The sequence below is a fragment of the Cynocephalus volans genome, chromosome 13, assembly GCF_027409185.1.
Source record: "Cynocephalus volans isolate mCynVol1 chromosome 13, mCynVol1.pri, whole genome shotgun sequence".
Lineage (NCBI taxonomy): Eukaryota > Metazoa > Chordata > Mammalia > Dermoptera > Cynocephalidae > Cynocephalus > Cynocephalus volans.
Window position 1 is genome coordinate 5,157,176 of NC_084472.1, and position 14,086 is coordinate 5,171,261.

The 14,086-nt window shown below is 36.5% G+C and overlaps 1 protein-coding gene across 6 annotated transcripts in view; it reads left to right on the forward strand.

Annotated features, from left to right (window-relative positions):
- Window positions 1-13,055, forward strand: part of ANKRD12 (ankyrin repeat domain 12) — a 134,254-nt gene extending 121,199 nt beyond the window's left edge. For 5 of the 6 annotated variants that reach the window (XM_063076866.1, XM_063076867.1, XM_063076868.1 and 2 more), the window contains 4 exons: window positions 3,807-3,905; window positions 9,682-9,825; window positions 11,126-11,221; window positions 11,805-13,055. In XM_063076866.1, coding sequence (XP_062932936.1) covers window positions 3,807-3,905; window positions 9,682-9,825; window positions 11,126-11,221; window positions 11,805-11,990 — 525 coding nt within the window. In that variant the 3' untranslated portion in view covers window positions 11,991-13,055. Of the gene's footprint in view, window positions 1-2,485; window positions 2,856-3,806; window positions 3,906-9,681; window positions 9,826-11,125; window positions 11,222-11,804 lie in introns of those variants that run through there. The other variant, XM_063076872.1, reaches the window with a different exon arrangement.
- The last annotated feature ends 1,031 nt before the right edge of the window (window positions 13,056-14,086 follow it).

A 14,086-nucleotide genomic window follows, 5' to 3' on the forward strand; every position in this document is an offset into this window, starting at 1 on the left:
TAACTGAAATAATATATAGTATCATGACATATAGGTATAACTATAAAGAACATATTTAAATTTGGACTTTGTACAAACCCCTTCAGTAAAAACAATTTCAAATACTCGTAAATCATGTTAGATTGTCTTCTTATGCAGTGTACCTATGGAATATATATGTGTGTATTGTATGCACATATATGTGTATTACACCTTTTCTTATTCCTGCAAAGGTGATGTAATACAAGTTTGATTTCCTTGAAACAGTTCTGGGGGTATATCTTTGATTATATTATTAGAATTTAGTTACATCAAGTACTGTTTCAAAAGGCTATCAGCAAAGCTGAGAAATATTTCTGGATGTAGTGGAGAGGTTTTTGTGTGACTTTTTTAATGAGCATTACTAAAGTAGAGAAAAAACACAATATAGTAGAAAGAACAGTTGATTTTTAATTAGCATGCATGAGTTCAAATCTAGATTTTGCTACAGACCAGCTTTGTGACCTTGAATAATTCATTTAATTTTCCTGCTCCTTAGCTTCCACATCTGTAGAATAAGAATAATACCTACCCCACCTCAAAGCAGGTTGAAATAGTATGTGCCAAAGATCATTAAAAACTTTTAAGGGCCAGCCCCGTGGCTCACTGGGGAGAGCGAAGGGCTGGTAGTGCCGAGGCCGCAGGTTCGGATCCCTTATAGAGATGGTCGGTGCGCTCACTGGCTGAGCGTGGTGCAGCCAACACCGAGCCAAGAGTTGCGCTCCCCTTACTGGTCAAAAAAAAAAAAAAAAACTTTGAAAACACTGTTCAGAGTTAAGGGTTGCCATCATTTTATCCAATTCCAAGTGACTTTAAGGTTCATGTTTATTAGAACTAATGTGTTAACTCCATCCTTGTGCTCATAAAAGACTCTGCTTTTGAGTTTACTGAACTGATGTTCAAAATTTAGATTAAAAAAAAAAAAATAAAGACCAGAATAACAAAAATCAGTTTGACAAGTACATTATTTTTCATACTTTTCAACGTGGTTTTATCATTTATTTCTCCCCGGCCAGCTAATTGCCATTTTATCAAAGTAACCCTTTCTCGCCGTTATGTGGTCTGGTTATAAAACCCATTAGAAATGTGGTAAAATGTCCCCAAAGTCAGTTTACGTGTTTATTTTTTCATTAAGTATTTTTCTCACAATTTAACTAGTATGCTGCCATTTTTCCAAAGGAAATCAAGGGGGGGAAATAGAACTGCAGATCAAGTTCTCCCAAATCAAATGAATAGGGGAGACTTGTCACAACTTGCTGTGGCCACTGGTAGCAGCACACTCTGCAGAAACCCTCCAGGGAGATTCTGAGAGTTAATGCTGAAGGGGAAGTGCGTCCTGGGAAGCTGTCAAGAGAATAACTATTCTTGAGGCTTTGAGACTCACAGATATTTAAAAAACAAAATCTCCAAGCATGATTTACTTAGGGGTAGATGAGGAAAAAAGCAAAGGGAATGTTTCCCCAGAAAGTCTCCGTATTTTCCTTTGGTGATTTTACTTCTCTGTATATAATCAATGTTGATAATGCCCAAGTTTGTACATTCTGCCCAAACCTCTCTCCTTGGCTCCTTTTTTGCTAACTGCACAGCACCACCCGAAAGCCCATAAGCTTCACAAACTCAACATGTCAGCACTGAACTGAACTGACCCAAAAACCTGCTTCTCTTTCTCCACTCCTGTTCCCTCCTATGTTCTCTATATAGTACCAACCTCCACTTTTCACACTGAAAACCTGTAAGTCCTCCTCAGCTGTTCCCTTTTTCTTCATCCCTCCTATTCAGTAAGTCACCAGTATCTTTAGTGGTGACTTACTCTCCACTCCCTCCTCCATCTCACATCAGTGTGGCAGTGATCTGATTCCTTAATTCCTTACCTACGATCTTGTCCCCCTATTGTCCGCTCTCTAGACACAGCAGTAAGCTGTAAGAAGTGGTCCCCTGTTACGTGGAAGATTTACCACAATATGTTCTGCATATAATATCTGTTCCACCACATGTTAATTTAAATACCTTCTGTGTGGGGAGAAAAGGATTTCATGGTTAAATAAGTTTGGGAAACCATTTATGTAAAGATAAGTAGGTTGCTTCACTGCAGGACTACTCAGAACATTTAATGTGTTAATTGTGAGACTTCGCAATAAGTGCATGTATACAAATATATACTGTTTTCTAGACTTACTTGTTCCTGTAAGTCATCTTCTCTTTCAAACATGCTTTAAGAAAAGCTGATTTACAGAATAGACTAAGACCTTCATTACTTTGCATCTCTTTATTCTCATATCAAATTTGATGTTCCAGGAACTCAAGACTGTTTGTAGTTGCTGATGGATACCTTACTATTTCTTTGTTTCATGCCTTTGATCATGCTATCCTCTCTTCTGAAGGGAGGGAATTATCTCCCTCCCTCCTTTCCCTTTTTTCCCCACAGTAACTCATTTCTCTAACTCTCTACTCTGGCTTTTCCTTTAAGATGCGGCTCAGGCATTACTCTCTCGAGGAAGCCTTCTCTGGCACCCGAATCCCAGATGAGTAGATATTCTTCCTCTGTGCTCCTTGAAATAACTGAAGGCCTGTATGATTTTGCAGAACTAAAACAATAGCACCAAACCTACAACTTTTGTTAAATTTAAAGCAGTTTACAGGACACAGAAATCAAACAAATGTATTATTGCAATTAGAGGCCTGAAAAATGATCACCCCTAAAAAAAAAAAGAAAAGAAAAATGATCACCCCTAATAAGTTATTGGTCTTATAGAATTTTCCACATTCTGATTCGACTGATTGAGTCCTTGTGATGTTATTTAACATGTTTTTCAGTCCCCCATAATTCCTGTAAATTGTTTACTGATTATAAATATAGAGTCTTAATAAATCCAAGAGCTTTTCATATGTGATGTTGTATGGTTCCTGTTGGCATCACATCAAGAAGCAGATAGTAATACCTAGTTGTCTCACTTTCATATGACAGTTTCATATGAGTTAAACTGTCAGAAGAGTAAAGTTATTGTACTGTGTCAAAATGTACTGAGATATCTTACTTTGCCCTAATTTGCTGACAGTAATTATAAGCAGGGTTCAGAGGGAGAAAATACAAATGCTCCAAGGGGTAGAGGGAGAATATTCAGGGGTCACAGATTGTCATACTTGGATGTCTCTATATTAACAGTAAAGTGCACACATAGATTGAGTCAGCCTCCTTAACCTCCAGCATCTACCAGAAAGCATAATCCATTATAATACCAAATTGGAAATGAACTGTAGTCTTTTTAGAATATTGATAGACCAAGTCATGTGGGATATCACATGTAATACAGAAGTTTGAAAACCACAAATTGATTGGACAGTTTTGTCTACTTTTATAAAAGACAATTCTCCAAAGAGACTTCACTTACTATATGATATATTCTGACTGCTGTAATCTTTATGAATGTTTTCTCCATGTTTATACCAGCTTTTGTTTTTGTGATTCCTTCCTCTCTCCCTGTCTGTGAGCTATCATTTTCTGATGCTCTAAAATATATCTCCCCATAGTAATTTCCTTAGTCCTTCTAATTTGCTCTTGAAATTTGCTGTGGCCTCAGAATCAAAACATCTAAACTTGCTGGATTGCTCTGCTGTGTTTCAAATAGCTGGAAGTGACTGAGAAGTAACAACTAGTTTATAATTAGTACTGTATTATTTAATTCACAGAACATCAGAATTTAAGTTATACTCTAAAAGGGTTTAATTTTAAAAGAATAGCCCATTATTGTAAATAAAACCTAATATTGTTAACTATGTTTTTAAATTAGATTACACCACCACCTTCACTGTCAGATCCACTTAAAGAGCTTTTTCGACAACAGGAAGTTGTAAGAATGAAACTACGTTTGCAACACAGTATTGAAAGGGTAAGAAATGTTTACACTTAGATTTTGCTAAAAATAACTTTTAACAATAAATTAAAATTGTCTACAGTTTTTTATTAGTGGATTTTCCTTATTTAGAACCAATTTGGGGAAATGGCTTGATTTTATCTTGTGCTTATCCAATTAGAGAATTTTAAAGCCTATTTTAGGATAGCTGCTCCCATATTATAATTCATATTGAGTATACTTTTGATATATAAACATCTCTAATAATTTTTTGTTATCATTTGTTCAATTTGCAGAACTATAGCAATAGATTTCTAGTGGGACATTTGAATTTCCAAGTTTTGAAATCATTGCTTGTTACTAGCTACTTCAGGGCTAAAGTGCAAAATGCTTAAGAAGTCTGTGCCTTTTCTGTGTCATTTTAGGTCTTTGGTATCTGGTTTCCAATGGTTAGTCTCAATATGAAATTATAGGAAAAAATTATTTCGTATCTAATTATTTCTAGAAACCGTAAAAGTCACTTAACTTGGATATACAAAAATATAACAACCTCTTAATCTTTTAGGAGGGTTGAGGACCTCTGAAAATGTAATGTAAGCTATATGATCCTTCTTCACAGAGAAATATACACATACTCATATGCAAGCAAAGTCTTGTATGTAATTTCTTTGATTCATACATGATTGATGTCCCAGGGCAGAGGTTCTTAACCTTTTTTGTGCTGTGGACCCCTGTAACAGTCTGGGAAATTTGGAACCTCTTCTCAGAATAATATTTTTAAATAAAGTAAAATTCATAGGATTAGAAAGAGAAGCAGCAAATGAAAGAAATGCTGTTATAGAATGTAAAACACTGCATAACCCATTGTCAGTGAACAGTTTGTTAGTGATAAGAAGTTAGGCCAAGTAACACGTGTCAATATCTACTTCAACCATCAGATGTATTTAAAGCCACCTGGTATATATTTCATTTATGTGTCTATCCAGGTTATAGAAAGCCAACCCACCTTACAAACAGTTAAGAATTCTCATTTGAACTGCAATTTGCAGAACTTTAACAAATAATAAAATGACACCACCTTTCACCTATTGATCCCCAATTAATTTAGAATTGCAGAATACTAGAGAGCAACTTAAATGTCTGACCAATGAGAGCACAAACAACTTTACCATTTGGTGGCTGTATAACTACCAGGGGCATAATTGCTTGATACTTGACCAGCTATGTTGTAACAAGTGTGTCTACATAGAACAACAACTGCAATCATGTGTCATAGAGCAGCAGATCTAATTGCTGAAAATTTTTTTTTTATTGAATCATAATTGATTATACATATTTTGGGGGTTCAATGTTGACATAAGTTGATCAAACCAATATTAACTAGTATGTGTATTTTTACAAATTGTGCTTATTCTTTATGCCCCTTGTCCAATCTCTCCCTGTCCCCCTCTCCCTCCCCACTCCCACCACTGATAACCCTAGATTTCTTCTCTCCCTCTGAAGGAGTAATGGTTATTCTATTGATTTGTTGCCTAAATGATCTGTCCAATGCTGATAGGTGTGTTCAGGTCCCCCAATATAATCATAGAGCAGCTGCTGCTTCTGTTACTCTTGAATGTATTTTGTGGAAAGAGACATCCTCTTCTTTTCTTCAGTCTCCGCTAGTGACTCTTCTTATGTCAGCGCATTCCAGTGGCTGGTGGATCATCTGCGTGGTGGTTGTGACATCTAGCCACTTTCATGGCAGCCATGGTTACTGAGGTGGCTGTGGTGGGCCACCCACATGGAGATGAAATTTTTGGCGTGCTCCTTGGTGCTGGTGGTTTGCCTGGTAGTGGGGGGTCTGGGCTCCAGCTCTATGCCTCAGGACTCCAAGCAGAGCCCCGAGGCACTGGTGGTGTGTCTGGTTGAGGGGTGGGGTCCGGTCCTCAGCTCCATGCCCTGGGCCCGCTGGGCAGGCCCTGAGGCACTGGTGGTGTGCCTGGTTGTGGGTGGGGGGGGGGGGTCCAGTCCCTGGCTCCATGCCTCATGTCCTCTGGCAGACCCAGAGGTGCTGGTTGTATGCTTGGGCCAGAACTAATTTTTGGTCCTTTGCTTCTAAAATGGGAGAACTTCCTGTGGGAACCAGTACTTGAGCTGTGTGGTTGAGCTAAATTTCTGCTTTGCTGCTGTTTCCCTAGGGAAGACCTTTTGTGCAGCTCAGGGTTTAATGGTTGACCTAATAGGTACTTCCGGCTCTCCGGAGACCTTGTGGATCTGGGTTGTGTAGAAACTGATCTGGGCCTGAGTTTCTTCATCAAACTGCACCCCATGCAATTCTGCATTCCTGACCAGTCTCCTCTGAGTGGTCCTGCGCTAATTGGGGGGCTGTCCTTGCTGTGTCCCCTTGTTCTCCCGGTGGGCCCATCTCCCCCACCACCTGTGCTCCAAACATTTCCCATGGGACGGGCCCTGAGCCGGTCCCTTGCGATGACTCACCAGCCTCTGAATGGCTCCCCTTTTTCAGCTGTTCTGCTCCTCACAACTGTATGGGTCCACAGGAACCCTATTAGTGGTCTTGCTGTCCTGGGGGCCACCAAGGCCCTCTTGTCCCCTGCCACCTCCAAGTAACTCCATCTGAAGGGCACAGCTGCGGCTTCTGCCAGCTCCTGCTCCCTGCGCTCAGCAGCTCCAGCCTTAAAGTTTCCACGGCCTGAAACACTCTGAGTAGTTTTTTCTTTCTCTCATCATGGCTTCTCCTGCCTTCATGAACTCCATAGGTCTTTCCTCTTCTTTTCCCGAGCTCCAGCAGCCCCAGCTTGTAAATTGGTTGATTTGTGGAAGAGAGTGACACTGGGGACCATCTGTTCCACCATCTTAACTGGAACTCCTAATTGAAATTTTGAAGAAGAAATTACTATTAAAATTTGGGGGGATATCTGTAATAACTATAATATATATTGAAAATATTTGTGATTTCTATGGATGGCGAAGTTGCAGATACCTCTGATTCTACTGTGGTTTGTGGACAACATTCATAATTGAGGTAAATGGCAGTTGGAGGTTAGTGAAAATAAAGATGTAATTTTTTCCAATCCAGGTTCGCAGACTGCTCTCCCCCAACTCTGTCCATAGGCTTCTTCCAGATGTGAGGACACCAGTTTAAGAACTCCTGTTCCAGGATTTTTTCCCCACAGAAATAATAGCATTTGAATGCTATACTAAATGAATGAACAAGGCTTGCAGCCAGAGCCTCTAGCCCATTTCCTTGGAACTGCCTCATGCCCCACTCTTTCACTCCTAAACTAACAGGAAGCAGTTCTTTGGCACACACATAATCCTCTTAAGACATTGTGTGAGGGTTCAAAGATATAAAATCAAGAACACCAATCTGAAGTGGAATATTTGGACTATCAATTACACAGCATATCTTTGTTAATTATTTTAGGAGAGGGAGGGTCTGACTTTAGAAAATATATTTCTCACATTTTGCTTTTGAGGAATATTTGGTCGTTGCTCATAATCTCTACAGGACTACAACCAACTCTTTAGGAAGACACAAGTTATTTTTTACTATCCGACTAAGTTGTTGGATATTTATCACTTCAACTTGCTATTTAAACTTATACTTAAGTATTGGACTTACCTCTTTTGAGTATCGTTTGTAACATAAGAATTAAGAAGTTAATTAGGACCATGTTTCTTTGTCTTCTCTTCAAATTGTAAATGTAGTAAAACTCTACAATAATACATGTTTGGGTATAATATGGCCTGCATCCTCCAGTGGGACAGGACTAAAGTTCTTGTCAGTTGAGGGGAGAATGAGGAACATGGTAAAGAGAAGATTAGATTCATCCTTTGTGTTCTCCCAGGCCAGCCTCCCATACAGCGCTGTCAGAATGATGAATGGCATATGACTGGGTCGTTCCTGGGATCATTACCTCTGTCCTTGAAGTTCTAGCCAGCCACAGGTCCTAGGGTTATCCCCATTGATACTTAAGCCAAAGAATACAGTTACCACCTGACAGCACAGGTCTGTAGCCAGGATCAGGATGGAATGGGATCTGCAGCTGGACCCCAGGAATTCCCAGTCTGCTAAATGCAGAAGATTGCTTAGATCATTTCATTATCCTTATGATAGCATGACTCTGCATAGTACATAATTGGAAATTTTGGACTCCACTTGATACATTCAGGCAGGATTTTACTGTCATTGTCAGAGGTTTACAAGCAGTTGGATCAGCATACAGTATGTTTATTTGAAAGTATTCATTATAAAAGACAAGCTGCCATCACAAGGGAATACCACTTTATACCTGTTAAAACGGTTATAATTGAAAAGACAGATAATAGTAAGTGTTGAGAAGGATGTGAAGAAATTGGAACCCTCATACGTTGCTGACAGCAATATAAAATGATACAGCTGCTGTGGAAAACAGTTTGGCAGTTAGTTCTTCAACAAGTTAAACAGAGATACTGCATGATTCAGCAGTTTTTTAACCCACTCCTAGTTTTTTACCCAAGAGAAATGAAAACATACATCCAAACAGAAACTTGAGCCTGAATGTTCATAAGCAGCATTTTTTATAATAGCCTCAAAGTGGAAACAACCTGTAGGGGAAGCATAATGTCAAGTCTTCCCTCTTAAGTACTCTGTCTGGGTCTAGGAATTAAATTGACATAAAACAGATTAACAGGAAAAAAAGCATACAGATTTATTCGATACAAATTTTACATGACCCAGGAGCCCTCATAAGAAAATGAAGACCCAAAGAAGAAGTAAAACCTAAATGCTTTTATGCTGGGTTGAACAAAGGCAATTATGGAAAAGTAACTAAAATATACAGGGAAGCTGTAGGAAGATAAAAGTTAATTTAAGGATGTCTGTACAGAATTTTCATGGCCTTGAACTCCCTTCCCTGGTGATAAGAATGTCTCTTTCCTACTGGTAGAGGGATGGCATCTTTCACATGGAAGTTATATCTCCTGCTTTCAGGAAGAAAAGGGAGAGGTCAGAGGACTCTTGCACCTGCTGTTTTTCAAGTGCCGTTAGCTCAAAAGAAGTCTTATGCCAAAGTGGCATATTTTGGGGTAGCATATTCTGCCACCTTCCAAATCCAAATGTATAGCAACTGATGAATGGATAAATAAAATGTGGTCTATCCATACAGTGGAATATTATTTGGCCATAAAAAGGAATAAACTACTGATACATGTTACAACATGAATAAACCTTGAAAATATTATGCTAAATAAAAGAAACCAATCACAAAAGACCACATATTGTTTAAGTCCATTTATATTAAGAGTTCAGAATAGGTAAATCTGTAGAAATAAAATCAGATTAAGTGGTTACCAGGTAATAGAGAAAGGAGGGAAATGAGGAGTGACTGCTGATGGGTACAGGGTTTCTTTTTGGAGTGGTGAAAATGTTCTGGAATTAGATGGCGATGGTTGAACATCTTGATGAATATATTAAAAGCCACCACTGTACACCTTAAAAAATAATTTTATTAAGAGAAACTTCAGATTTTGTAAAGAGGAAATTTATATATATTTTCAGAACACTAGGAGTTCACATTTCTTGTCTGTGGTGAAGAAAGAGCTATTCTGAGATGAAGGTTCTTTAGCGTATTTTAAGTGATTTTATCTTATTTTAAAAACAAGTTGTTGAGGGCCGGCCCCGTGGCTCACTTGGGAGAGTGTGGCGCTGGTAGCGCTGAGGCCGCGGGTACAGACAACACTGTGCTGGGGTTGTGATCCCCTTACCAGTCAAAAAAAAAAAAAAAAATGTTGTTGAATGAATTTTTTTTTTAATTCTTTGTTCCACTAGGAAAAACTCATTGTATCCAATGAACAGGAAGTTCTAAGAGTTCATTACAGAGCTGCAAGAACATTGGCAAATCAAACACTGCCATTTAGTGCTTGTACTGTTTTACTGGATGCAGAAGTATACAATGTACCATTGGACTCTCAGGTAAATGTTCATTGATATGTTTAGAATGCTCTCAAAAATACAACTTCGTTATTTTTGAAGTTTTTTCCATATAAGAAACTTGAATTCAATAATTATTGAAGCTCAAAAGAGAAAACTCTTTTAGACCAAAATAGTTCCAGATGACCTGGTCCTCTTTTTTCTAAAGCACTCTAAGCATCAGGTTTATATTTTGAAAGCAGATAATCACAAAACACATATATACAAGAGTACTTCAAAAACTTTGTGGGAAAAAGTAGAATTAAAAGTTAATGCAAATCTTTCCATGAACTTTTTGAAGTACCCTTATATTTCAGGTAGTGCCCTTACAGATAAACTGCAATTTTTTTCTAAAGTGGATGTTTATACATTTATTTCTGACCTTTAAGCAGCTAGAAAACTATTGTAAAGTACTCTGAAAAACAACCCAGGCAGAATGAACCTCTAGGTTGTAACAGTGCTAAAACAGGGCCAGGCTCTGGTTTTGACCTTGGATGTTGGTGGGATAAATAAATCATGAAAAACTGGAGCTATATATTGATAACATTGATTGCCTTATATGAATTGCATGAATTCAGAACCAGCCATATCAGTTGTCAGAATTTTTTTGTGCCTCATAAACCAGAAATTCATTGGTCAGAAGAGAAAGAATATATAATGATTAAAGTTTTAAAAATATAAACACAGTGAAAGAATCATCCCAAAACAGCCTAGGAAATACTATCTTAAAGGAGACAAACTAGTAGTACAAAAGATGTAGGGTATACAGTCGAGAAAGATACTTAGCCATCTCTGGGCTTTATTTTTTTCATCATTAAAAAAAAGATGAAATAGATCAGCAGATTTTGAACTTAAAGCCACCGATTGTTTTTAAATGAGAGTGTTCAGAGATACTTGAAGAGGCTATTAAAATGTTTCTCCCTACATATGGTAAACTTTAACATTAAAATTAAATCTAAAATCAATGATACTTTAATAAGAATGTCACAGGCACAGTATTTCATAGGACATGCCTTTTTGAAGAACATCTTTGACTCACAGAGCACAATAGAATAGTAGGATTCTGTTTAGTTAGTAACTAAGTCCAGCATCCTAAGAATTCTAATAACCTGTCTACTGAATATGGAAATAAAAGTTTTATCAAATTTTAGCAGTATTCAATTTATATTTGATCTTTTTCAAAACGTTTTTCCATCATTAATATAAAAAGGGGGCATATACCACAGAAAGATATTATGACATAGATTTGAAAGTGGCTTATTGTATTTTATAGTATTTAACTACATTTAATGTTCTATTTCAGTCTGATGACAGTAAAACTTCTGTAAGAGATCGCTTTAATGCAAGACAGTTCATGTCTTGGTTACAAGATGTGGATGATAAATTTGACAAATTAAAGGTATGTATGTTTAGAAGTCAGTTTAAATGAATGCTTCCCCCTTCTTAACAGAAACTACAGCTTTACTAGGGAGAAATAATTAGGAAAGGAAATATTTGTCATGAATTCTTAAGCTGGGCCACCACGGAAAAGATAAAGGGAAATAAAGACCACAAGTCCATTTTTCAGGACTAATGTAGTATAAAAGATGAAACTGCCACAGGAAAAGCAGTTTCCAGTGTGGGCCTTCATGCTTATTATCCAGCGCACCTCTCTGGTTACAGCTCTAACACAGGAAAGAAAAGGAGAGTGGTAAGGAATGTACTTTGTAAATAATCTGTAATTTTTTCTCTCTAGATTTTCATGATTCCTTTGATAATTTGAAAGAATATTTTCAAATTAAAGTCTGTAAGATGAATGTGAGGTTGTAGACCTAGAAATAGTTGGCGTTTGGATACAAACAGGGTAAAACAGAAATGAACTTATAATTTGAACCCTTTCTGTACTCTTAATTCATCCATCTTAGTCCCTAAAGAAACTATGGATGAGATTAATTTTTAAACAAATGTAACAGTATAATCAGTTCTTCTCTTCTTTTAAATAGACCTGTCTTTTAATGAGGCAACAACATGAAGCTGCGGCTTTAAATGCCGTCCAGAGATTAGAATGGCAGCTCAAACTCCAGGAACTCGATCCTGCCACCTATAAGTCTATCAGCATTTACGAAATCCAGGAGTTTTACGTTCCCCTTGTGGATGTCAATGATGACTTTGAATTGACTCCTATATAGCAGCCATCACTTCATGAAGATGCCACCCTGTACTGATGATGCTCGAGCGTCATACTATGGAATGCCACCTTTTGACAGAAGCACTGGTGATATGTCTTACAATCGTTAGTGAAGTTCACTTGAAGTTGGTTATGTAGTGAACACTGTCATTTTATAAAAAATGAAGAGAATTATTTTGGATCTCAGATCCAAACACAGTTTTTAACAAAACTATTATATATATTGGTGAAAGGTAACTCTTGCATTAGAGCATATTGGCAGACCGGTAGATATTTAAGAAGTTGAGAATCTGCTAACAGCGCTGGAAGTTGTTAGCACTCTAAGTATGGAGATAACCACTACTATTCAAATCTCTTTCAGGTTTTATTAAAAATGTATCAGTAAAGTAAAAGGTTCAGTTCCTACCAAATGGTTTCTAACATGGAAGAAAAACTTGGCACAAAATTTCTTCAGATTATTGTATCTGTAAATTAATTGTACAGTTTTCTTTTTGACAGTTTTAATATTGTCTTCCATTTTAATAACTTATTTTATACATACTGTGCAGATGTAAATCTTGTAATTAATGGTCAAAATGTACACAAAGGGATTGGTAGTCAAAACATGTACAAAGAAATAACTGTAAAACTGTTTTGTCTAATGTTTTATTGGACCAAAGTTGTAATTTGTATGGAGTGTAGTAGTACTGTGTTCAGGTAACAGAACTTTTAAATAAGGCATGCATGAGTTTGAGTTAGATTGTTTTCATCACCATAACTGTAAAGATTATGGCTTAGTTGTATTGCATGCTTTGTATAATTTAACTCTCTCCATAATTGATGCACAGAACAGTATAAGGCGTGTCATACCAGTCTCCTGTGATAGAACCTGTGACTTACTGTGTTGGACGTATTATTTAGAAGTAGTCATACAAAGAAACTTAGCTCTTTTTTCATCTCGCAGTAGAGCCTATTTCCCGCTGGAAAAAATATGCCTTTGAATGAAAATTCTGAAATTGTAAATGTCTATTTTAATACTCAACTATAAAAATCTGTGAATATATGTAAATATGTTTAATAAATTTTATTGGTCATGTTAAATCATTGTAAAACTTTTTTACATTGCTTAAATTTAATGTTTTAAGCTTAATAACCTTTGCACTTTTAAAATAAAAACCAAGTACTCAATTCAAAAAAGAGATATTTCGTAGCCAAAAAAAAGTAAAACTTAGGAAAATTCCAATCAGTCTCTGAAATGTTTATGAAAAACTGATTGATATATTGTAATTTTTTTCCTTGTATCAAGATGCAAAACATAATTTGCAAAAGTTTATAATTGAAATAAGATTTGCTATGCTGTTTTATAATAAGATAATTAGCAATATACTTAGAAAAAGTCCAGTTTCTCCTATAACATGATGTAGATTAAATAGGAATATTTCATATCTAAAACCTGCTGCTGAAATTGTTAAACATGTTTGAAAGGATAATTAGGTTAGTGTAAAATTCATTGTAAGTACGAGGTAAAACTTACAAAACTTCCATAATACCTTCTTGAATTAAAATAATACTGAATGTTTTCTAGTCTGATAAAGTGAAAAGAATATATGAGGAATGAGTGATTTAAATTTAGCTTGCAAGTTAGAAATCCCAGCTAATGGGAGAGAATGTAAAAGTTTTTGAGTGCAAAGGTACATATTAAGCTTTAGGGATTTTTGAATTTTTACATCAGTTTATATCTTAATTATTACTGTACTTGGCATGCGCAATAAAACAGCACGTGTAAAAACACACAGTGCAAGGACTTCATTACAAAAGTTGGATGTAGTTTTCTTTAGAAATTTAGGTTGAGAGATTTTGGCCTTTTCTATTGGATAAATGGGGCCAGAAAGGCAGGGTAGATTTTGAAGCACTGGTTTTGTTGAAATTAAGTTCTATTAAGGCTGGGAACATTAAAAGCTAATTTATAAAAAGCAATACTTTTTAATATGAAAAACTTAATGCAAAGTTTGTTTATACTTTTGCCTAAGAAGGAAATTTGATGGGATAGTGTGGCAAATCATAAAAGTAAAAAACCAGATTATTAGTATTGAAGTTATAGAAAATAAGAGAGGAGAA